The sequence below is a fragment of the Passer domesticus genome, chromosome 6 (assembly GCF_036417665.1).
Source record: "Passer domesticus isolate bPasDom1 chromosome 6, bPasDom1.hap1, whole genome shotgun sequence".
Taxonomy (NCBI): Eukaryota; Metazoa; Chordata; class Aves; order Passeriformes; family Passeridae; genus Passer; species Passer domesticus.
In genome coordinates, this window is record NC_087479.1 from 6875484 (window position 1) to 6898392 (window position 22909).

At 48.5% G+C, this 22909-nt stretch overlaps 1 protein-coding gene across 1 annotated transcript; it reads left to right on the top strand.

Annotated features, from left to right (window-relative positions):
• Nucleotides 1-849: 849 nt before the first annotated feature.
• Nucleotides 850-10617, top strand: CCDC198 (coiled-coil domain containing 198). The gene is made up of 6 exons (XM_064423022.1): nucleotides 850-1027; nucleotides 3876-3952; nucleotides 7375-7461; nucleotides 8488-8586; nucleotides 8970-9135; nucleotides 9794-10617. Exons 1-6 carry the CDS (start codon nucleotides 850-852, stop codon nucleotides 10024-10026), a joined length of 840 nt encoding a protein of 279 aa, XP_064279092.1. The 3' UTR covers nucleotides 10027-10617.
• Nucleotides 10618-22909: the final 12292 nt, after the last annotated feature.

A 22909-nucleotide genomic window follows, 5' to 3' on the forward strand; every position in this document is an offset into this window, starting at 1 on the left:
GGTGTTGATTTTACATTTTTGTTTGAAAAGAAGAAGGAAAAAAAATACAGGCCAGGCTGCTCTGCTCCCTCATGCCCTGTGTGACCTGGGAAAAGCAGAGTCATGAGAGGTGTTGGTGCTTTGTGGCTGAAAACATGAGCTGGTTGGGTTGTTCCAGGGATGAGTATTTTCTTCTGGGGGCAACCTGGTCTAGTGGAAAGTGTCCCTGTCCATGGCAGGGGGGTGGAACTAGATCTTTAAGGTCCTTTCCAACCCAAACCCTTCTACAATCCTATGCTTTTATGAACTATCAAATATTACTCATTTTTACCAATATTCTCAGTTAGTTTTATCCAAGAGCTGCACTTTTTTCCAGCAGTGCTCTTAGGCAGCAGCAGCAAAGGTGGGGGAAGCTCCTGGGCTAGGCTTTATTCCCAAGCCAGGCTTTATTCCCATTTATTTAATCCTGCTTCTCCCATGCAGGATGGGAGACACTTTAACCCTTCTGAAGCTCCAGGGATTAAATTTCCTTCCAAAACCCGAAGATCTAGCAAAAGAGCTGCTTGAAGAAATACCCGCAGGCCAGCTGAGGCGGTGGCCCTGGTTGAAAATCACTTAAAAACCAAAGTTTCTCCAGGGCTTGGCAGCGGCTCCTGAGCTGCTTTCCCCTCTGTCCTCCCTGCAGGGGAATGGCTGGGGACGGGTCAATGTTTAACCAAGCTGGGCAGGACATCTGTGGGAGCTGGGCAGGACATCTGGGAGCTGGGCAGGACATCTGTGGGAGCTGGCCGGGCTCCGGGTGGCTCCCAGAGATCCCTCTCCATGCCCAGGGATGGTGCGTGAGGGCTTTTCCTGCTCTGGCTCCGCGGGATGGGCCTGAGCTCCTCCACGGCGCGGCCCAGGGTGACCAGGGTGGCCCCGGTGCCCACCCGGGGGGACGTGTCCCCTCTGCCTGCCCTGCCAGGCCAGCCCCCAGCCTGGGGAAAGCCCAAATTCCAGCTGGAGCTGCCTCCTCTGCGGGAGACCTGGTACGGGAGAGCCTCTGCAGGTGAGGGGGCCCTGCTGGATTTGTCAGCCCCGGGGTTTGCTGTCCCGCCCCAGCAGCTTTCTGCCATTTTTTCTGCCTTTTCCAGGGTGTTTCAGCTTTGGCCAAACTCCTTTTTCCCCTTGCGCTGTTTTGGGAAGCGTCTCGCTCTCCAGAGCCGAGCTCCTGGCTCTGGGATCAGCCCCTGTCCCCACCACAGCCTGTCCTGCCCTGCCAGGCCCATCCCTGCCCCAGCACAGTCAGATCCCGGCCGGGCAAAGCCCAGCCCTGGAAGCACTGACGGATTTCCAGGGGCACAGGAAGGCAGGCAGCCTGGCTGGGTTGTGCTTCCCTGCGAGCAGCCTCTGAACTCCATCCCTGCCCAATCCTTCCCCAGCTCTCCACAACGAGCTGGATGCTGACAAATGCTTCCCACAGCTCTCAGGGGAGCGTGGGGAGGAATATCCATGAAAACCAGGGGGGTGTGAGGAAGGGCGAGGTAGAGGGAGCAGGATCTGCACCCCCAGCACCCCCCTCCCTGCTTTTCCATTCCCAAAAGTCAGTTTCTGACCCACTCCAAGCAGTGTTAAGCACTGGTGCTTCACCAGAGGCTGGGTATTTCCTCCTGGATCATTCCTCAGGTGGCATCAGGAAGCAGTGAAAGCAAATAAAGCTCTGGAGTGATAGCAGTGACATTCCCAGAACGGAGGTTTTGGGGAGAATGCAAATCAGGTCTTGCTGTAGAAAAGCAGGTTTTATTTACTCCACAAGCGCAAGAACAACCAAATGTTCCTGTTCTGGGAAATTATCACTGGGCATTTAACAAATACTTGTTTAAAAAACTGTATTTTATTTTTAAAAAATTAATAAATGCAATCTCCCATTACTTCCCATTTTCAGAAACAAGATGAGTATGCTCAGGAGGACTTGAGTGAAGTATTAGCTCAAGCTGCTGTCTAAATAAGCAGAGCCTCCCAGAGAATAGGTTTTATTTGGTTTATGAGGGTTCAGCTTGGCTTTTTTTAATACAGATTCCCCCAGAGGGGAGGATCTGCTGCTGCTGAAGTGCAGGGGTGAAAAACAGGAGAACAGGAGTCTCAAGGATGCCTTGAGGTGGGGCTTGGTGATGTGGGAACAGCCCTCAGCCCCCAGCTCTGTATCTGCAGGGGATGAGGGCAAATGCCCCATGCATGGATAGGATGGGAGGGAAAAACCCAAAACACCCCCAAACACAAACCATCAAACCTCATAAGGGAGAAATAACTTCCTCAAAGCCCTACCCTTCAGCAGGACAAGCTTCTCCTGAGTCACAGCCACTTCCCTGTGTCGCGTCCCTGCTCCCATTTCTGTGGGTCACCTCCTTCCCTTTTCCTTTCCCCTCAGAAATTCCCTGAATTGCCTGCAGATAGAAGCAATAACCCCCTTTTTTCTCTAACAAGCTCCTATTCCACCACGGGTTCCCTGCAGATGAGCTTTGTCTCCAGAGGAGCCTCCTGTGCTGGAAATTTTCCCCTTAGGCTCCCATTCCTACATGTGTGGAGCAGCCAGAGCTTCATTCCGAGGTTAAACATTGCCAGGGCTCAGCAAAACATTCACCTGATGGAGGAGTCGCCATCTCCCACAGCCCAGCACCCTCAGAGGAGGAGGGAATTCCTCCCTGGGGGGGTGGTGGGACACTGGCACAGGGTGCCCAGAGAAGCTGTGGCTGCCCCTGGATCCCTGGAAGTGCCCAAGTGTTCCAAGGATGGGGCTTGGAGAAACCTGGGATAGTGGAAAATGATCCTACCCATGGCAGGGAGTGGAAAAAAAAAGATCTTTAGGGTCACTTCCAACCCAAACCATTCCATGAATCTGTGATTGTCTTCTCTCTCTTCCCCAAGTGCCCAGCCTGGTGATCTTCCAGGAGATTCAAGGAAGTTTCCCCCATAAACTGACCTCCAAAATACTGCTTTTCTTGTTAAATATGACTATTAAATTTGACATCAGCCAATGTTCTTCCTGCACTTTATCCTCAGCTCTCCTCCCCTGTTACCTGCTCAGGAGCTGCTCAGCCACACCTCACTGAGCTCCATGTGTGAAATGTCATTTGAATGCATAAGGGCATCTGTTGGGGTGAAAAATGGGATAAACAGATAAATTGTCGTGTGAAAGACATACTTTCTGCACATGCAAGGATTTATTTGTGCAGGAAAAGAACAAAGGGGGCCGTGGTGTCGAGCTGAGAGCACCAGCACAGAACAGACCTGAGCCCAGATCCTGTCCAGGCCCCAGAGAAAGCTCTGCCCTAATAACTCACAGGGGATCACTGGTGTGTGACAGGTTTTTTGGGCTGATTTCCAGGGTCTGGGAGTGCACCCAGTCCTTCTACTCCTGCTGCTGCTGCAGCCCAGCTCTGCCACAGGCAGTAAATCAGCAGAGGTATTGCTCAGCCCCACCAAAAAATAACAATAATCAAGTTTCAGGGGCTGAGCAGCAGGGAAAGATCCAAACTGCTGCCTGGGCCTGACTTTAGCAGGGCAGGCAGCAGAGATCAGGGATTCCTTGGCCAGCTGGTGGTTACAGGGCATGGGATGAGAAGAATCCCTCACCCACCCAAATCCCCAGGCCTGGGAGAGGCCACAGGAGACACAAGGATGGTGGTGGTCATATTTAGAAGCATGAGTGGCTTTAGAGGGAAGCTGGAGAGGTATTTGTTAGAAATCACAGGCGCACCCACTTTACTCCTGCAGCCCAATAAAACATTCCACGTGCTACTGGAACACACAGCCAGGGACTTCAGTGGGACATGCCAGCCAAAAAATGGGGCACAAAGCTATTGCAGAGTACACCTGATGACCCAAAAGTAACCTCATCCATTTCTTCAACCTTTAAGGGCCCCTCTCTTGGAACCCCTTGCCAGGACAGGATGGGACCAGCATCATCAAGCAGCACCCACCTCGAAGGCCTCAAGTAAGGAGAGTTGGAATTTGAGGCTCCTCAAGCCAGGTCTCAAAGCTCTTGGAGATCTATTTCACACCCAAGATAGCTCAGCTACCTTAGAAGGCATAAAATCAGCAGGATGGATTCTGTGGTAGTGCTGGAAATAAAAAAGTTTTAATAACAGGCAAAATAACAAAACTCTTTACAGGGAAAAACTGAGCTAGGTGCGAGAGGTTCTTGCTCTTGGTAAAACACCTCACAAAAGCCATTAGTTTCTTGGTTCTTTTTTTTTATTCAATTGCTCAGGCAGGACTTTTTGGGTCTTGTCTAATTTGCTATCCTTCAGTTTGAAGTCCCCCAGGTCCTATGAGGTGTCTTGCATCATGTGGGGCTGGGTTTGGCTCTCAGGGAAAGGCACTGGCTCCGGAGCAGAGGTGGTGAGGCAGACAGACACTGTGCACCAGGGCGTGGTGAAACACACAGCAATTATTCTGGGTTTCAGGAATTGCTGTGCGTGCTCTGTACCTGCCCAAACTTCCCTCAGTTTCCCCATCCTGCACTTCCCAGATCCATTCCTCCCCAAATCCCAAACCCCATGGCTCTACCTGGCCCAGCAGCCAAGATTTGCCTCCACACAAGGGCTACCCTGACACAGCTAAAGCTCAGAAATATCCCCAAATCTTTATTTCTCCCCCTTGTACTTACTAGTGAGGCCACAGCTCGTAGCCAGTGCTCATCATGGGCATTTCTTCCTAATATCCAACTTGAATCTGCTTGGAGCAGCCTGGTCTAGTGAAATGTGTCCCTGCTTATGACAGGGGGTTGGTCCTTAAAGTCCCTCCCCAACCCAAAAATGTCAGGTTTCCATGATTCTGTGAACAATAAACCCACTGGAGCAAGGATTCTCTGCTTGAGACCTCCTTGCTGTGATGATGATCTTTAAAATATAATAAAGAACAGAAGAGCCACCAAATGGGGTCACTTAAATTTGCTCCCCTCAGAGCTGTGGCTCTGGGTGACACTGGTGGCTTCAGAGGTGGCCACCAGCTGTGGAATAACCTGTCCCTGGGTTTGGTGGCATGCTGCAACAGTGGCATCTGAATTGAGCCCACCTACACCCTGCAAACTGTCACATGGAATCACAGTTTCCTTCAGGAACCTCTGCCCAGCATGGAATTCTTAATTATTGCTTTTATTTCCATCCATCGTGTGTTATTGAGACACTCACTGTTAACACTCACCTCAGGACACAGACTCTGCCAATCCTACCCCGTTCTGCTGCTGCTGCTCTTGGGAGTGCTCACAGCTCCAGAAAAGCCTTTTCCCTGTGGGAATACTCTCAAAGGCAGAGGAGCAGGATGGCGTGGCCTTCTCAAGGACTTTGAGCATCTTGGTCAGAGAATATTTCCAGACAAAAACCTGCAAAGTTCACAAACACTAAAGGGAAAAGTCAATTTTCCAGGCTGGGACAGAGCTGTACCCAAAAGCCTGGAGCTTGGCTTGCCCAGCAGGGCAGCGTGAGGAGCTGGGGGCTGTGGGGGCATTTCTGCCTTCACCCACCCCGTGCCGGTGGCCTCGGTGCCTTCCTGGGGCCATGCCAGCCTGGACCACAGCTTGTGGTGGCACATGCTGCCATCTAGTGCCATTTTCCAGTTCCATATTTGGCTTTGTGGGGTTTTTTATGCTAAAAGATGTGTACTTGGTGTTGGGGACTAGTGGGTAATTCTTTACACGATGCTGATTTTTTCTCCTGCATTTTCACACGGATCGAAAATGACAGCTCAGGATTCAGCAGCAGTTCAGTGCAGACATGTCCCTGTTGAGTCTTAAATTTTTTTTTGTTAGGGTTGGGATTAAACATGTGAGATGGTATTTTTTTGTTTGGATTTATATGTTTATTCATTTTTATTTATATTACAGTTTTATAAATTTTGAGTTTCATAGTATTGTATTTTAATCAATTAAAAAATGAAGTTGTATCTCTTTTTATAAGTTTTTTTTAAGGAAAAATTGTTTAATTAAGAAATGGCACAAGTTATTTTTATTTTTAACTTAACTAATTATTTCTGGTTTGTAATATGGACTTTTTATTTAATTATATAATATTACTTAAACTTATGAAGAATTAGGTGAAGACGAAGGACTAGTTTTTGTTATAAAATTTTTATCTTGTTTTATATATATTTTAAATAATATCTTTTTATAGAAACATAGATAAATATAGAAATATATATACAGAATAATAGAAATAGTATATAATCTATTAATAATAAATTAAATAAGAAATTTAATATAAGAATATTAAATAATATAAAGATTATGTTTAAATAAATATTTAAATATATATATTAAAACTTTAAACTCTTAAGTTTTCTACTATATGATATGATACACTTTTATTTAAACTATATACTCATAATCCTAGTTCTATTATTTAATTTTGGAAATCTTCTCTATGGCCTCTGGTCAAATGCAGTGTTCTTTTGGGGGTCAGTGCCTGTCAGCACAGAAAGTCCAAAACTCTCAGTAATCAGGGTTCAAACATGTCCCCATTTATTGGGCACTTGCTCATAATCAAGGAGTTAATGGTGCCCCAAATGAAATATAAGTCAGGTGTTACAAAGTCCTTCACTATGTCCCCTTTAATTTTTATTAAGCTGAACTGAGCTTCCCTCCTGGAAGGGGGCTCCAGGTGGAATCAGCACCCCTGGAAGTGTTCCAAAATTGTGTGGATTTGGCACCTGGGGACACAGTCTAGTGCTGGGATAATGGTTGGACTTCATGGTCTGAGAGGTCTTTTCCAACCTGTGATTCCATGGATATCAAGCCATGGAATGACCCAGCAACACCTCAGAGCCTGGCATGATTTAAGGAGTCTCCTTAAGATAAAATCCATGCTCAGAGCAGCCTACAGCAACTCTCTGCCTGTTTCCACCAGCCACCAGAAAAGGAACTTTGTACCATGCACAGTTTTGCAGAGAGATGTCTTATTTAGGCCAATTAAAGACTGGCTGGACAGAGGGAATGGTGCTCCTCTAATTGGGATCTGCCCTTTGGTGACCTGACAGGATTCTTGAGATTAAATCACGACACCTCTGCATGACCCAGTTTTGTCATGAAGCAATCTGGGCTGTGGTTTGGCTTCACTCTGGTCTTGGATGGAGCTTTGGGCACTGTTGGGGCTCAAAGAGAAACACCTGCAGGGATGGAATTACTGCCAAACTGGGGCTTTGCTGCCTGTGCTGTAAGGCAAAGATTTCCCCACTTTTGCCACTCCTGAAGCAGCAAAAATGGGGAAATGCTGCTCATCTCCCTGAGATGCCAAACTCCTTCCTGTATCCCAAGCAGCTGGGCCAGAATTGGAGCTGGAAAAATGTCAAGGTAGTTTCATATCCAGTTCTATGATCCTGTGGAATGAGCAATGCTAAATATTATAAATGCTGGACTTGCAGAGGCTTGAACCTGCCATCCCTCCACAAGCAATCACGCCTGTGAAGCCCTGGAGTCAGCCAGAAGTGGCTGCAAGCCCAAAACCAAAGGTAAGTGCGTGAGTTTGTGCCCTTCCCCAAGCCATTCCTGGCTGCAGGCTCCTTTCCCTCACCCTCTGGGCACCCTGAAGGGCAGAAGTTGGTGTTTAACCACGGGCTGTGCTCCTGTCCCTGGCTGAGCCCAGGACACTGAGCTGAAACACTGGCGTGTGGGTGAGAGGATCCAAAGTAAGGAGAAAGCTTCCTGATTTCCAGTCTGACAGTTCCCTGGATGAGATGGACCTGCTGAGCCAGGATATTTAATATTTTAGAGGCTGAAAGTGTGAGAGGCACGTTTTTAAATGACCTATTTGAGCACCCATCACTTGCAGTTGGTGGGGAGAAGTGAGAGACCTCCTCGCTCTCTCCGACAGGAATTTGGAGCCAGGTGGGGCTCAGGCTCTGCTCGCAGGGAACAAGGGACAGGAAGAGAGGGAGTGGCCTCAACTTGTGCCAGGAGAGGTTTAGAGTGGATTTCAGGGAAATTTCCTTCACTGAAAGCATTGTCAGGCATTAGAACAGGCTGCCCAAGGCAGTGATGGAGCTCCATCCCTGGAGGGGTTTCAAAGCCATGTGGCACTTGGGGACATGGGGCAGTGGTGGCCTTGGCACTGCTGGGGGGACAGCTGGACTCCATGATCTTAGATACCTTTTCCAACCTTAACAATTCCATAAGTCTGATGTAAAGGCTGCAAACACTGTGTGCCACAAACAGCCCCTGCAGCCCCAGACATGCAAAAACCGTTCTCCCTTTGGATCATGAGATTATCTTGCAGCACTGACTCAAGGCAGTAACACCTCGGGGGACAGAAGCACAAATACATTGTTTAAATGAAGTTTTTTCCCCTCCTGCCCCTGAGCTGTGGGATAAACTGCAAGCACAGTGGAAATCTCTGCTGAATTCCTGCAAGCTGGCTACACCCAGAGATGCTCCCTGCCTTTATCCGGGAGTGCCCGAGGGGTTTGTGAGCTGGTGGCTCTTCCTTTCTCTTTCAGAAAGTGCAGGTGTATTTATTTGCATCTTTAAATACCTGGTAGGTGCTGGAGAAGAGGGGGCAAGGCCTGAATCCCCTCCCTGGCAGGAGGCAGCACTTGCACAAGCTCCAGATGCTGGACTTGACCCGCAAGCGGCGAGAGGTAATGCCAAGGTGGGTTTGGGGAGGGGATGGGGGCGGCTCTCCCCAGACCAGGAGCCTTCAGACGTGGTGCTGGGAAGGTGAAAGGAAGCTTTTCCTGAGGCTTAGGCAGAGGGCTGGTGGGGAGCATCCCCAGGGCCCCTGTGATCAGCAATTTCCTGTGGTTTTCCCAACGCTTTGCCCTCATTTGGCCATGACTCATGGAGAAACCAAAAATCCCTGTCCCAGTCGTGTTCTGTCATGTACCCAGTCTGGCAGATTCCATTTGCCTGGGTTAAACTACTCGACTGTGCAATTATTTCCAGGGCCAACCCCCTAATGCTGTGCTATTAAAACACATTCGAGCCTCTGCTGCCTGTGTTGACAACTCATTTGCAAACCCAGGCAGAGCTGAAGAGGAATCTCCACAGGGAGGTGAAAATCAATAAGCAAAACATCAAGGAATTCAGCCCCAAGGATGTCCTTGACACTCCCCAGAGAGGTGGCAGCACCAGAAGCCCAGACCCCATCCCTGCTGAGCACAATCAGCGTTTTCCTGAAGACGACCCTGGTGAGTGGAATGGTTTTCCAAGGTGCTGTAAAACTCACCAGCCCTCCTAAATGTCATCAGAGAAGCTTCCCTGTGAAAGATTCTTCCACTTCCTGCAGTGATGAGAAGCAGGTTCAGGGTGGGAAAGGCTGTGTTTGTAGGACATAGCATTAGAATGCCTCAGAGATCTCTCTGGGGTAAATGTGACACTCACTGAGGCTGATCACTTTTTAGGCTCAGGGTTTTTCCCACTGTCCTACAGAAATCTCAGCCACCTGTTCATCCTGACCAAGGAATGAGCCCTGTCCTGCTTTGCCTGCACATGACAACTTTTGGCACAGGCTGGGAACGTTCCACCGAGGCTGAAAGTGCTTAAATCAGTGAAAAACTCTCCTGACGGTGAACTTCCACCAGGAGGAAGGGGAACAAACCTGGCTTCCTATTCCCTTGTGGTTCTCCACCCCATCTCTCTTCCCCTTGGGGATAAAGCCATATTGCCAGACTATAATTTCACCAAGCATGATCCTGAGTGTGTAAGACCTGCCCCAGACACACGGGGTCTGGTCTTACAGGGAGCTCTCAGCATTTTCCTTACCTGCCTCCAGGTGTCCACAGCCATTCCCAGACTGAGCACCTCTGCAAAGCCATGATATTTAATTTTTTTTTTTCTCTCCCCCAGGAAACACGTGGGGTGGAGGACTCTGCAGGGCTGAAGCCTCTCCAGACAGGAGGGGGAAGGTTGACCTGTGGCTCTGCAGGGAGCCACGGACCAGGGATCCGTTCTGGGACTCCTCCAGCACCAGCTCAGAGGAGTGGGAGAGAGAAAAGAGGATGCACCACAAACCCACGCTTGTGAGGACCAAGACAGAGAGATTTTCCCTCTTTGATGACTTCTTTGACAGGGATTTCTAGTGGCATGTGCCAAAGAAACAAGCCCCAGCTCTGGAGGGGCTGGAATGCCCCAGATGGATGGGCTGGGGGTGGAGACAGAGAGTGTGGAGGAGTGAGGGGAAGATAGGAAAAGGCAGATATTTCTAGTTAAAAAATACAATTTAGAGCTAAAGGGGACATTGCAATTAAGTTCTGTACCTGTCCCAGATGCCATCCTTGTTCTAGACCACAGTGCCCTGACTTCTAAACCAGGGATGTGATTGTGGCTTCTATTTTATTATAGAATCATAGAATGGTTTGCATTGGAAAGGACCTTAAATATCATCTAATTCCAACTCTGTAAGTGTTGGAAGTGGAATTTCTGTGAGTGTGGGCCAGTGGAAAGGACATCTGGAAATGAGGAGCTCCCTGATGTGGGGTGAACAAAAACCCTCTGGGCTGTGTGGTTAAATCAGAATATCTGGGGAAGAAAGCTTTGGGTGGAGCAACAGTGAAAGGGGGGTAGAGAGAGGAGGAAGGAGCTGGCAAAAAAAACCCCAAACAAAACAACTGAGCAGAAGCTGGGGAAAGTTCTGGGTTAACCCCAGATATTAAATTTCAGCTGAAATGAAATGTTTCTCTTGCCTTTGAGTTACTCAATCTTCCTGTTTAAATTGAGGTTAACCTTTTCTAAATCACAAACCCCAGTTCAAAATGCAAGGTAGAATGATTCATTTAAAAAGTCTTTAAATTACATTTTTTCTCATTTTAAAAATTCCTCTTTGACTTTTGGGTTTGCTCTTTTTTTTTGGTGGGGGGGTTGAATTTTTGGTTGCTAGTTTTGTGGGGGTTTTTTTGTTTTTTTTTTTTTGTTTTTTTTTTTTTGTTTTTTTTATTTGATTTGTTTAGTTTTTTTTTTTAATTTTTTGTTTGTTTGGGGTGGGGTTTTTTTGTTTGTAGTTGGGTTTTTTCCCTATTTTGGGGGGTTTTAAAAAAATTTCCTCTCTTCCCCTGTCCTGCACACAGAAATACATGTACTTGCTTCAGAACTAACCTCCAGATGTATATATAATCTGAAAAATCTGGCTTTGGTTCATTTTTTTCCCTGTCCAGGGTTCAGTGCTGGGGAGTGACTGATGGAAATGGAGAAATCTCCATCTTTTCCTGCAGACACTCTCCCAGGGATGCTGATCAAGGCTGCAGCACCTCACAGGGATTTTAACAAGCTGCCCTGTTGCAATCTGACATTCCCAACCATATTGAAAAATATGATTGTATGAAGGTGTCTGATTTATCAAAAACGCTCTTGCAGTTTCCATCTCACATAAATGGAATTATTTTATTAAATGATCTCATTTTCCTTACAAGATAATTTGTTATCTGAGAGGGAACTTTGCCCAGTTCTCCTGTATCCTCTCTGGTTGTCCCTGGAGGTTCATAAAGGCCACCAAGTTTGTGGATTCACATAATTTATATAAAAGGAGATTTCGGTTAAATATCACAGTTATTTTTAATGTGGCAAACTGGATAAGCAGAGGATTGATGGAACACCACGATGGGAGAGATTTCACCCCCAGCCCTGGCCCTGGGCAGCAGAGCCCTGATTGCCAGCCCCAGTTTTGCCTCTGTGTGCAGCTGCAGAGCTGACAAAGGGCACCAGCTCCTCCTTGTGCCTCCTGCTTGTCCCCTCCCATCCCACCTGCTTTTATAGAACTACCAGGGGGGAAAAGCATCTCCAGATCAGCTCCTGGCTGCAGGGCAGGGGCTCCAGGTGTAACAAATGCCATTACCATCACAGCACTTCCAGCTGGAAAGCTGATCCTTTCATTTTCCAAGGCAGAAGAATGCGATCTGGAGTCAGTTCTGGGTTACCCAGCACACGCAGGGCTTGGGCAGCTCAGGACAGATGAAACTTGTCCTGCATCCCTGTCCCAAACCTGTGCTCCCTCCCACAGAGCTGCTGTGGTGTGTCTGCACTGCAACATCAGATTCCTGATTTCCACAGCCAGGAAAAGAGCATTTTTACACTTATTGAAGGGAACGAGACACCCATGGCTGACTCACTTTCACCAGGATTTATCTTTATTGAAAATCCCAGGCAGAGCAGGAGCTGGAAATCACAAAGCCCTAAATCAAGCTGGAGCCTCCAGCCGAGCTGGCCAGGACTGAGCTGCTGTGTCCTGACTTCACCTCCTTTTGACATCCCCAAATGTATGGCCCATTACAGAATGTCTGCCTGCTCCGTGGGGAAAACTGCACTTTGGAGAAAGCCCACACACCACGTGGGATTTCACCAGAAAGACACAAAAACAAACCCCAGCACAGGGAAGGAAGAAGAAGAGGAATCATTTTAATGAGAAGGAGAGCTGCTCATGGCTAATGAGTCCATGTCTGGAGTCTGTGTGTTTTAAAAATGCCCTGAGAACTTTGCTGACAAACACAGGCAGTCTGTGTGAGCTGGAAATACCGTGAGAGCTTCAAACTCAGTGTTGAGGGTGTGCTGAAAAGGTCAATGATTTAATGGGCTGGAACAATTAATCTGGCACTTGTCTATACACCTGTTCTCTTAATGATGTGACACATCGTCCTTCTGTGTTCCCATCTGTCAACAATTAAGCTATAATTGGTGGAAATGCAATTTATCTCAGATAGAGCTGATTAGTTTTCCAATAATGGTGCTGCCAGCCTTGGGGAAGAGTGCTGCCCACAGAGAAGTGTCTGTGGAGCACTCCATCCACATCAGAGCCTGTGCAGAGAGACTCTCTGAGCATTAATTCATCAATCTGCAGCGTGCAAAACCTGCTCTTACAGAAGGGATAAAATCAGCAAAGCTGCTCCCATCGCAGGGGGAATGGCTTCCCATTGGCAGAGAGGGGGGGAGATGGGATTTGGGAAGAATTCCTGACTCTGAGCGTGGGCAGAGCCTGGTACAGGGTGCCCAGAGCAGCTGTGGCTGCCCCTGGATCCCTGGGAGTGTCCAAGGCCAGCTTGGATGGGCCTTGGAGCAACCTGGGATGGTGGAAAGTGTCCCTGCCATGGCAGGGGTTGGAACTGGATGAGCTTTAGGGTCCCTTCCAACCCAAAATGTTCTGTGAGTCTGTGGAATATTTCTGGTGCTCAAAACTGTTTGATTGTGCTGTTCTTGATTGCATTAATCCCTCACAACCTGTAGAGAGACAGGTGGCATCTCATCCTCTGCTCATGTTTTCTAACATCCTTCCAGGCACTGGAAGTGAAAACATTTTCTTCTTGACTAAAGGTGAAACACAGACTTTTCTACAAACTGCAGAAGAAGGGAAAAAAACCCCAAAAAACAACCAAGCTCCCACAATGTGTGTTCTGCAACTCAGCAGTGGAGACTTCAGGGAGAGGCTCTCAGCTCCCAGATCCAAATGCTGGAATCATCTGAAGGCTGAGCCAGTTCAGGCAGCTCTGCAGAGGGCACAGCTCACCACTCACCACACCTGAGCACACACACCCCCAGGAACCAGAGTCTGTGTTCAGCAGAGCCCCTCACCCCCCTGTGCCTCCCCAGGCTGAAAATGTGCTTTTGTGGATATCCCACACCACCCAAAGCTTTAAGGCAAGGCTGGACCCTTCCTGGAGCTCAGAGGAGTCTCCACATAGGAGTGTGCTGGGGCACCTGCTCAGCCCAGATCCAGCACCTTCCGAGAATTCAGATTATAATTGTTCACCAAAACAGCAAAGAATGGAGATTTTAACACTGTTAGTGATGTGGGTATGGACAGCAGCAAATGGCACAGCCCCTACAGGAGGTGTAAGTCAGACAGATCCCTGCCCCAAAGGACATTGGATCCCCCCAGGGAAATGGTTACAGGATGTTTTTGTCACACATGGCCAAAGCAAGCCAAGTTCTTCCAGCCCAGGGTTAGCTGAACTGGTTTTGCTGAAATGTTAAATCAAAATGATAATGCTCAGCCTGGCAAAATCAGTAGCAATTAAATGTACAATTTCTAAGAGGAAGTGTCAATGGACTGCACTTCTGTATTTGAAAAAGGAGCTGGGGTTGCTGTAACACCTCTGTTACTGTTCTTGAGGAAAAAAAAAATTAATTACACTCAGCAAAGAGAGGTGTTAGGTAAATAAAGCTGAACAAAGCCACACTGTAAGTGGATCTCACTGACTAGCCTGGATTAATGGGATTTTTTAACCTCCCTGGGCTCAGTCCCACCTGGTGCTCAGAGCATTTGGCCTCCTCAGGAATGTCTCCAGCACCACATCCCATCCTCCTTCCCCGGTGCACACAGGCATTCCAGAGCAGGGAAAACCCCACCCTCTGAGCCACTGGGATACCCCAGCAGCCCCGTTAAAGCCTTCATGTGCCCTGCCTCCCTGCAGGGTGTGCGACAGGAGCCTGGGAGTGCTGCAATGTGCTTACACAAAGCTGCAGGGAAAAGCCCCCAGGAGCAGCTCCTGTCCCGCCTGTACACCAAGATTAAAGCTTTATCACCAGCTTGAAAAAATACCGAGCTCGGCAGGTTTTTGTTTGCCTCATCAGGTACCACAGCACAGCCCCAAAGCTGCTGCTTTCCCACAGTCACAGCTCCCAGCTTCCTTTAAACAATTCCTGGGTAAGGCCAAGCCATGGCACAAGTCCTCTGGTGAATTCAGAGGAAGGAGGCAGCTCCTGTTTGTCTCTGAGCCTCTTCACCTGCTCTGGTCCTGGACTCTGAGCTGGCAGTGCTGCTGCAGGGATCTCTGTCCCAGTGGGAACACAATCCACCTCCACTGATGCCACAAATCCCTCCTGCACTTGAAAGAGGCAGGGAAAAAAAATATTTATTTCTTGCACAGCACAAGGATTGGAGCTTTTTGCCACCTACTGACACGTTGTGGGAACAGCTCACCCAGAGAATCCCTCAGTCCTGCCCCGGCTGAGAGGGACACACAATAAAACCAGGAGTGAACTTGGTGTGAGCCACACTTACCCCACAGAATCCTACATCATCCAGGCTGGGACTCTCCAGCATCATCAAATCCAGCTCCTGGCCCTGCACACACACCCAACAATCCCACTCCATGCCTGGGAGCGTGTTCCAAACCCCCCTGGAGCTCTGGCAGCCTTGGGCTGTGCCCATTCCCTGGGGAGCCCGGGCAGTGCCAGCACCCTCTGGGGAAAGAATTTTTTCCTAATATCCAACCTGACCCCCACTGACACAGCTTCCAGTCCTTGGGCCCAATATTTGCTTGGTCCTAGCTGTAATTCCCTCTTTGTCCCAGCCTTTGAGTGCCTCATTTCATCATTCCAGAGAAGAGGAACATGTGAGAAATCATTTTTCCTGCTGGCAAAACCAAGCCTTGCTTTCTTCCCCTTCTATCTTGCCTCAGTTCATTTATTTTTTTTTCCCCTTTCTCTCACCCTAAATTCCCTTTCTGGCTAGGTTGGATGGGGCTTGGAGCAATCTGGTTTGATGGGAGGTGTCCCTGCCTGTGCAATTGGAATTAAAGATGATTTTAAGGTCCCTTCCAACCCAAACCATTCTGGGATTCTGTGGCATGAGCCTTTACAAAGTGTCCCCACAGGAGATCTCGGTGCCAGTCCAGGGAAGCTGGGGATCCTAAATCTGTAAATGTGGGGGATCCCCCATCTGCCCAGAGCTTCTCCCATGGTTTATTCCACACTTTTGTTCACTCCCATCACTGCTGATGCTCCCCCTCGGGGATGGGGCAGAGCAAACCCTGCTGTGCTCCTGATCCAGCCCCAAATTTCCCTGTTCCTCCTGGCACACAGCTGACACCCACCCTGGCATTAACTGCTGGTCCATGGAGCTGCGACTTAACACCCAAAATAATCCATTTTACTCCATTAAAATATTAAATGACCACTGTTCAGTGAGAAAAGAGGGACCAAACTGAGCAGTTTTGCAGTCACCCCTTGCAGTTACACATTTCTAATTAAAACTGAGGACCAAGCAGTTGTCTCTCACTGGTGGCCACTTGCCCCCAGCTCCAAGCAGCACCCAAAGCAACCAGCACAGCTTTGACTTCCACATATTCAGGCTGAGCTTAAAAACCAGGCATTACTTCTACTTAACACACAAACCACCTCCTTCAGCTTAGCCAAGTTGACCTAAAAATACAGCTTTTTGCCACACAAAGATGCCTTTGAGAGCTGCTGGAGCTGATTTTTTTTTTCCCCCCAATGTTCTTAGGAAAAAGCTTCTGAAGCTTCATTTGGCTACACTGCAGTACACAGGGACTGTGAGGCCATTGCTGCTGCCCTGGGGTGGGGATTGATAAAATAAAACACTTAATTATCTGCAAAATGTGCCTATAGGTCATTGCAAAATGTATTTTAGAAATTCTGCTTTTCCCTGAGAATCTCCCACTCTTAAAAACCAAATAAACAGAAAGCCACTGAGGTCAAGAGCAGGGGTTTGGGTTGGGATTTTTTTTCCTCTGGTTTTCATTTATTGAAATCCCCACTTTTCAGCCACAAGAAGTTACTGCTGCTATTTTTGAAAAGATGATTTGTAACAATGACCTGGCAAGATATTACTGAAAGTAATCACAAAAATGTGGCAGAAAATGCTAAAGCTAAAGCAGGGGGGAAAAAATTAGAGAGAGAGAAGGCCTATTCTCTGCAGCAGCTTTTGCTTTCAATTTTTATTTCAATTTGTCCTAATTTCCTCCTAATACACCTCCCCTGGTGCAACTTCAGGTGATTTCCTCTTGTCCTTCACTTGTTCCTGGGAGAGGAAACCACCCCAGCCTGGCTAAGCCCCATTTTTATCCAGGGGTGGCTCCAGGCATAAACAAAACCATCTCCTAGAGGAAGAGGGTGCTGGGGAGTTCAAGTCCTGGTCCTGCTGGTGCTGGAGTCTTGCACAGCCAGATGGGACAAAAATTGGGGTTTTTGGGGCTGGAGTCAGTGCCAGTTTGCCTCAGCAGCCAAAGGTCACTGCTCTGAATTATTGTCCCAGCTCTGTCCTGTTCTCTTCCTTTCTTCCATCCCATGGCAAGAGCTCCTGTCTGAGATCCCAACCTTTGGTGTTTAGAAATGGAGGTTTTCCTCCCTCTCAGCTGACAGGAGAAATCCAGGAGTGAATCCACAGCTGGGCTAAAGCACCTCCCAGAACCTAAAGGGGCACCCAGAAGAGTTAGAGGGGAACTTTTGACAGGGGAAATGGCATTAAAATGACATGGGGCAGGTTTAGATGGGATCTGGGGAAGGAATTCTTCCCTGGGAGGATGGGGAGGCCCTGGCACAGGGTGCTCAGAGAAGCTGTGGCTGCCCCATCCCTGGAATCTTCTCCTGCCATGGGAACACAGATATTAAGCTGCACATTTTACAAGGGTAACCCTAATTTTTTCCTCTTTGGATGCAACACACTGAAGAGTTTTCTGATCCAGGTGTTAAAATGACAGGAGTCCAGTCTTCATCTGTGTAAGAAAGAAAAAAAATAATTACAAAACATTAAAAAGATTTTTAAAACCCCAACAAAAATACAGAGAAATATCTGAGTTGGAATTAGACAGCTGCAGAGATGGAAAAGGCTTTTCTTTTTTTTTTTTTTTTTTCTCCTCAGCAAGAAAAGTCATGTAAGTGGTTATACTGTGGAAATAGTTAAAATGAGTGAGTTCTTACCTCTTCATTTCCCAGCTCTTGAGCACTCAGATTCTGTAGCTGATGTTCTAGCTAAGCACAATGAGACCAGGCTTTGTGCTCACAGCAGGAACTGGTGAGGGGCACTGGGATCTGGAGCACGGAGTGAACCTGTGAGCAGAGACACCTCCAGAGAAAATCTCTGCTCTTAGCCCAGATGTGTCCAGCTTCAGGAAAATCACTCCTGCCTGGGCCACCCTGCCTGTCTGGCGTGCTGAGTGAAGCCACTGGAGCCAGGCTGGGAGAGCTGGGAATGTTCCCCTGGAGAGGAGAAGGCTCCAGGGAGAGCTCAGAGCCCCTGGCAGGGCCTGAAGGGACTCCAGGAGAGCTGGAGAGGGACTGGGGACAAGGCATGGAGGGACAGGACACAGGGAATGGCTCCCACTGCCAGAGGGCAGCGATGGATGGGATATTGGGAATTGGGAATTCCTGGCTGTGAGGGTGGGCAGGCCCTGGCACAGGGTGCCCAGAGCAGCTGTGGCTGCCCCTGGATCCCTGGAAGTGCTCCAGGCCAGCCTGGACAGGGCTTGGAGCAGCCTGGGATGGAGGAAGGTGTCCCTGCCATGGCAGGGGTTGGAATGAGGTGATCTTTAATGTCCTTTCCAACCCAAACCATCCTGTGACCCTTTGGTGGCTGATGGTCACTAAGAGCTGCTTTTGAATTGTGGCTCTTCTGCAGCAAAGGTTTCACAAAATCTGTGAGAGCACCATAAATTTTGGCTCAATGCCCCAAAGCACTTTCCATCAGACAGGAGAGAAATAATGAAATGCTTTTAGGGCAGCGTTTTCCCTGAAGTCACCTCGTTCAGTGTCGGATTTTGCCAGCCATAAGCAGAATCCCTGATGGAGCAGAGCCATGAGTCAGGTGTAAAATCGAGCTTTCCCCTTGGGGCTCCCTGCCCTGCAGCCCCCCCAGCTCCAGACCCATGGATATCACCTTCCATCCCTTCCCTGCTCTGCTGCCAGGTGTAACAGGACTCAGCGGTGCTGATTGCACTGATTAACACACAAATCACGCCCGGAGCCTGGATGCTTCCTGCAATTAATCATCCTCTTGGCACGTTTCAAAGAGCCCGAGAAAGATGATTTTAAAAAAAAATTACAAAGAAAGACCTCAAATATTAAAACAAATCAAACAACAGCCCCCAAATGTGCGAGCAACATCAGCTCAGGCTTTCTGCTGGTGGTTTTCCTCACCACCACCTTCTGGAGAAGAAAGGTGTTACTTTGGTGACCAAATAAATGCACACGAAGCCCCTGACCTTGAGGAAACGTCCCTGCTTTCAGAGGACAGGCAGTAACCCAACACCTGGAGAAGCAGCACATTGCCCACACAATTAAAGGCTGTTAACATGAAACCCAGCCTCTCATGCCAGACACAGATCTGGGGTTAAATGCTCTGGGAGATGGGGAGAGCAGAGCCTGAGAGAGCTCTTCCCATCCCCTGAGGTGTCCTTATCAGCCCTGAGCAGGGTCCTAACCTGCCATACCTCCTGCTGCAGTGAAACTTTTCCCAAAGGTTCGTGGATTGTAGCCCCTTGGTCCTTGGAGCATCTCTCCCCACAGTGTTTTGTCAGAGAAGTGCATGGATTGGGGTTCAACCCCAGCATGAAGCTGATGAGGTGAAGCTGTGGCCATGGTGAAGGCTCTGAGGGATCCCTGAGCATCCATCTCCCTGAGCATCCATCTCCCTGGTGTCCTCCAGAGTGGACATAGCTGGCTCAGAGGGATGCAGCCCACCCCTCCAGCCTCCAGAAAAAAAGGCTTTTGCCCAAATTTTCAGTTTGTTCCCTCTCAGTGCCTGGCCAGAAATAGACAATAACCCCAAAAGTGTTCTAAGGACACAGGAAGCTTAACTGAAAGAAAACAACTGAGTTCCCAAATGGAAAAGTAGGATTTATCATTTCAGGTTTCCCAGCTAAAGCTTGTTTACCAAGATGGATTTGGGAGATGTGATTAATTCCCTGCTCCTAAGCAGGAGAACATTTATCTGCCTGCTTACACCATCCCAGGGGAGGCTCAGCTCTCTGAGGGCATCCTGACATGCTGCTGAGAGCCCTGGATGAGGAGGAGATCCTTCCCTGGCCACAAGCACGTCAGGGGTGATGCCTTGAGGGACACCTGGAACAGAGGCTGGGCAGAGTTAAAGGAATAAAGGAGGAATAAAGGAATAAATAAATTTATTAAAAGGCCTTCAAAGGATTCACCTTGGGCAGTACAAGAGCCCATCCACGGTTTTATCCAACATGGACCCCAAGTCATGAGTTTTCACACTTTTATAAGTTTTGGTCTATATCCATATTTGGGTTAATTGTCCAATTACAGCTCCAGGTTGTGCAGTCCCATCCTCCCAGTTTGCTCTCCTCAAGTCTCTGTTGTTTGCACTTTTTGGGGCTGAAGCTGCAATGGTGTCCTTGGTTCTGGGCTGGAAAAGGATTGTTTTGTGTGACTGAACTGTCAGGAGAACTTGCTAACACTCCATATGAAGTTCAGAGTCACACACTAAGGCAGTAGAGAATCTGAAATATATGAAAGCCAAAACTTAAGGCATGAGGGGTTTGGTGGACACAGAAGTTGGGAGCAGCTTCTGGAGAATTCCCTCTGCTTTCCTGCTCCTCTGGGGGAGCCCTCGCTGCCACACCAGCCTGGAGGAAGAAAAATAATCAGAGGGAGTGGAAAGGCAGAGGCTGAAGGGCAGGTGATTGTGTTCCTGGGGGAGATGGACACAAGAGCAGGGCTCAGTCTGGGTTATTTTATAACTGAGATGGAAGCTGCTCCTTGGGGGAACACCCAGGGAGGGCAGCCAGCGCTGCCAGGGCTCAGCTGGGAGCTGGAAGAGGTCACTTATGGTGGCTGAGCTGCTCTCACAGCCAAAACACCAAAGTCCTCCCTCTCCCTGCCCTTGTTCCCAGCTTTTCCTCTGCCAGCTGAACCTTTCTGGGAGCTGCCTGAGTTTATCACCCCAGAAACACATCACCAGGGGTGTATTGCTGCTGAGGGACACAATCTTCTCAGGGGAGGGCACACACTGCCTGCAGACAGGGCTGCTCTGCTCCTGTCTCTCTGTGGGCTCTGCTAGCCCATCCTGCACCAGGAGCTCATTCTTTTCACCTCCTCTCAAGCTGTTCAGGTGTCTCCTCCTGGCCACGCAGAACTGCTCAGCTCAATGAGGTGCTGCCCTTTCAGAGCAGACCCTCCTGATCCCTCTGCAAGAGGCATCACCTTGTTGGCATGTTTTGCAGCCCCAAATTATCTGTGAAATCCCTCTCCCAGCCCCCCAGGGTGCCCAACTCTGTGCATGCAGGAGACACTGGGGACAGTCCATGAGCTTCACACCTCAGATTTCCCATCCCTGGCACTTCCCTCTCCTCCTATCCCTCACCCCTTTTCTCCACACCTGTGTTACCCCACCCTATTTGAGGCAGTTACTATCAAGGAAGAATCTGTTTCACCAGGCTTGGTTTGCCTCAAGTGTGTAAAGCAAATATAAAGAATATAACAATAAAATATAAAAATATGGGAGTTCTGTGCCCTCTGCCCAGCTTCATCCATCAGCACAGCCTTGCCTCCCTGCTTCCCCCCAACATTTCCTATTAAAAACCAAGTGCAGAGATCAGACCTGTGCATCCCAACTTTCTCTTGCCTCATTTCTGTGTAAAGCTCTTATCAGCAGGCCCAAGCTGCTGCTGCTGCTGCAGATAATTCTCCCAGCACAGACGAGTGGGATCACCCAGGCAGTGGTGGAGCAGGCTCCCAGCAGAATCCAGATGGGATGCAGCTGCTCCAGATCTTCAGGAAGCAGCCTGGTGGTACTTGTTGAGCCACATGAAGAGCACTGGGGGGCACAGCTGTAGGAGCCAGAGGACTGGAGAAGCAGCTGGAAGCTTTACAGAACCCTTCAGAAGGAGAAAAGTCTTGCTGTAAATTTTGACTTCCAAAGGTGCCCAGTGGTCACATGGAGCAAAAAGTGGCTCCACTTTTTGTGGCCTCACCTTGCTCTGGATGCAAGGTTTCTCTTGAAAAGACTAATCTGTCACATTCACATTCTCTGAAAAATCCCTTTGCTGAGGATGTTTCTCCTGGGAAGCTGAGAAGCCTCAGAGAAAAAGGAAAACAATTCTTATCTCATTTGCTTCTCCTGTGTTTTGTTCCTTTGGAATGTGGTTGGACATTGTTTACCCACAGGTGATTGTTTCACTGGATTTTGCTGTGAGTTGTTTTCACACTTTGGCCAGTCAGTGCCAAGCTGTGTCAGGACTCTGGAGACAGTCAGAAGTTCCATTATTATCTTTTTAGCATTCTGTAAGTATCCTTCCTGTATTCTTTAGTAGAGTATAGTATAATATTCTTTAATATAATATAGTATCATAAAATAATAAATTAACCATCTGAAAACATGGAGTCAGATTCATCATTCCTTCCTGCCACAAGGGTCCCCACAAACACAATACTAATCCTTTGTGCAGAGTCTGTATCTTGAGATTTTTGAGTGAATACCATGTACTCAGAGCAACAATGTGGAGAATTATGGAATCATTTAGGTTGGAAAATGTCTCTAAGGTCATCCAATTCCCCCAGCACTGCCAAAGCCACCACAAACCCATGTCCCCAAGTGGCTTTGAAATCCCTCCAGGGATGGGGACTCCATCCCTTCCCTGGGCTTGACAATCTTTTCAGTGAAGAACTTTTCACCTGTATCCAATCCCAACCTCCCCTGGTACAACTTGGGGCTGTTTCCTCCTGTCCCTTGTGACCTGGGAGATGAGACCAGGAGGAGTCAAAGCCCCCAGCCACGAGTTCACAGCCAAGCTGACGCCAGCCCCACCAATGCCTTCACTGCCTGCAGGCAAACGGGTGGAATTCTTTCTGCCAAACAAGCAGAAATGTGGGAAAAGCCCAGGACACATGGGGATATGAGTGTGGCTGTAGCTCCATGGCCAGGGGATCGTTCTGCTCTTGCTGCTGGAGAAGGGGAGCTGTGTCCCAAGGCAGGGTGACAGCCAGGATGGCTGTGATGGACAGCAGGGATTTGGAGGTGCCAATTAAAAGCTATTGCCTGTTGCAGAGAGGTTTCAGAGAGCTGCCCCAGCTGAGACAGCTTCTGGTGTAGCTGCTGTTTCAGGAGGTGGTTTGCTTTATTATTGCTTTGTTAGCTGTAACCTACTGTGGTTCACCATTTCCCCCTCATTGTTACCATCATATTTTCTGGAAAAATCCCCTTGCTTAGGATTTCCCTCTTGAGAAGCTGAGAAACCTCAGAGAAAAAGGAAAACAATATTATCTCATTGGTTTCTCTGG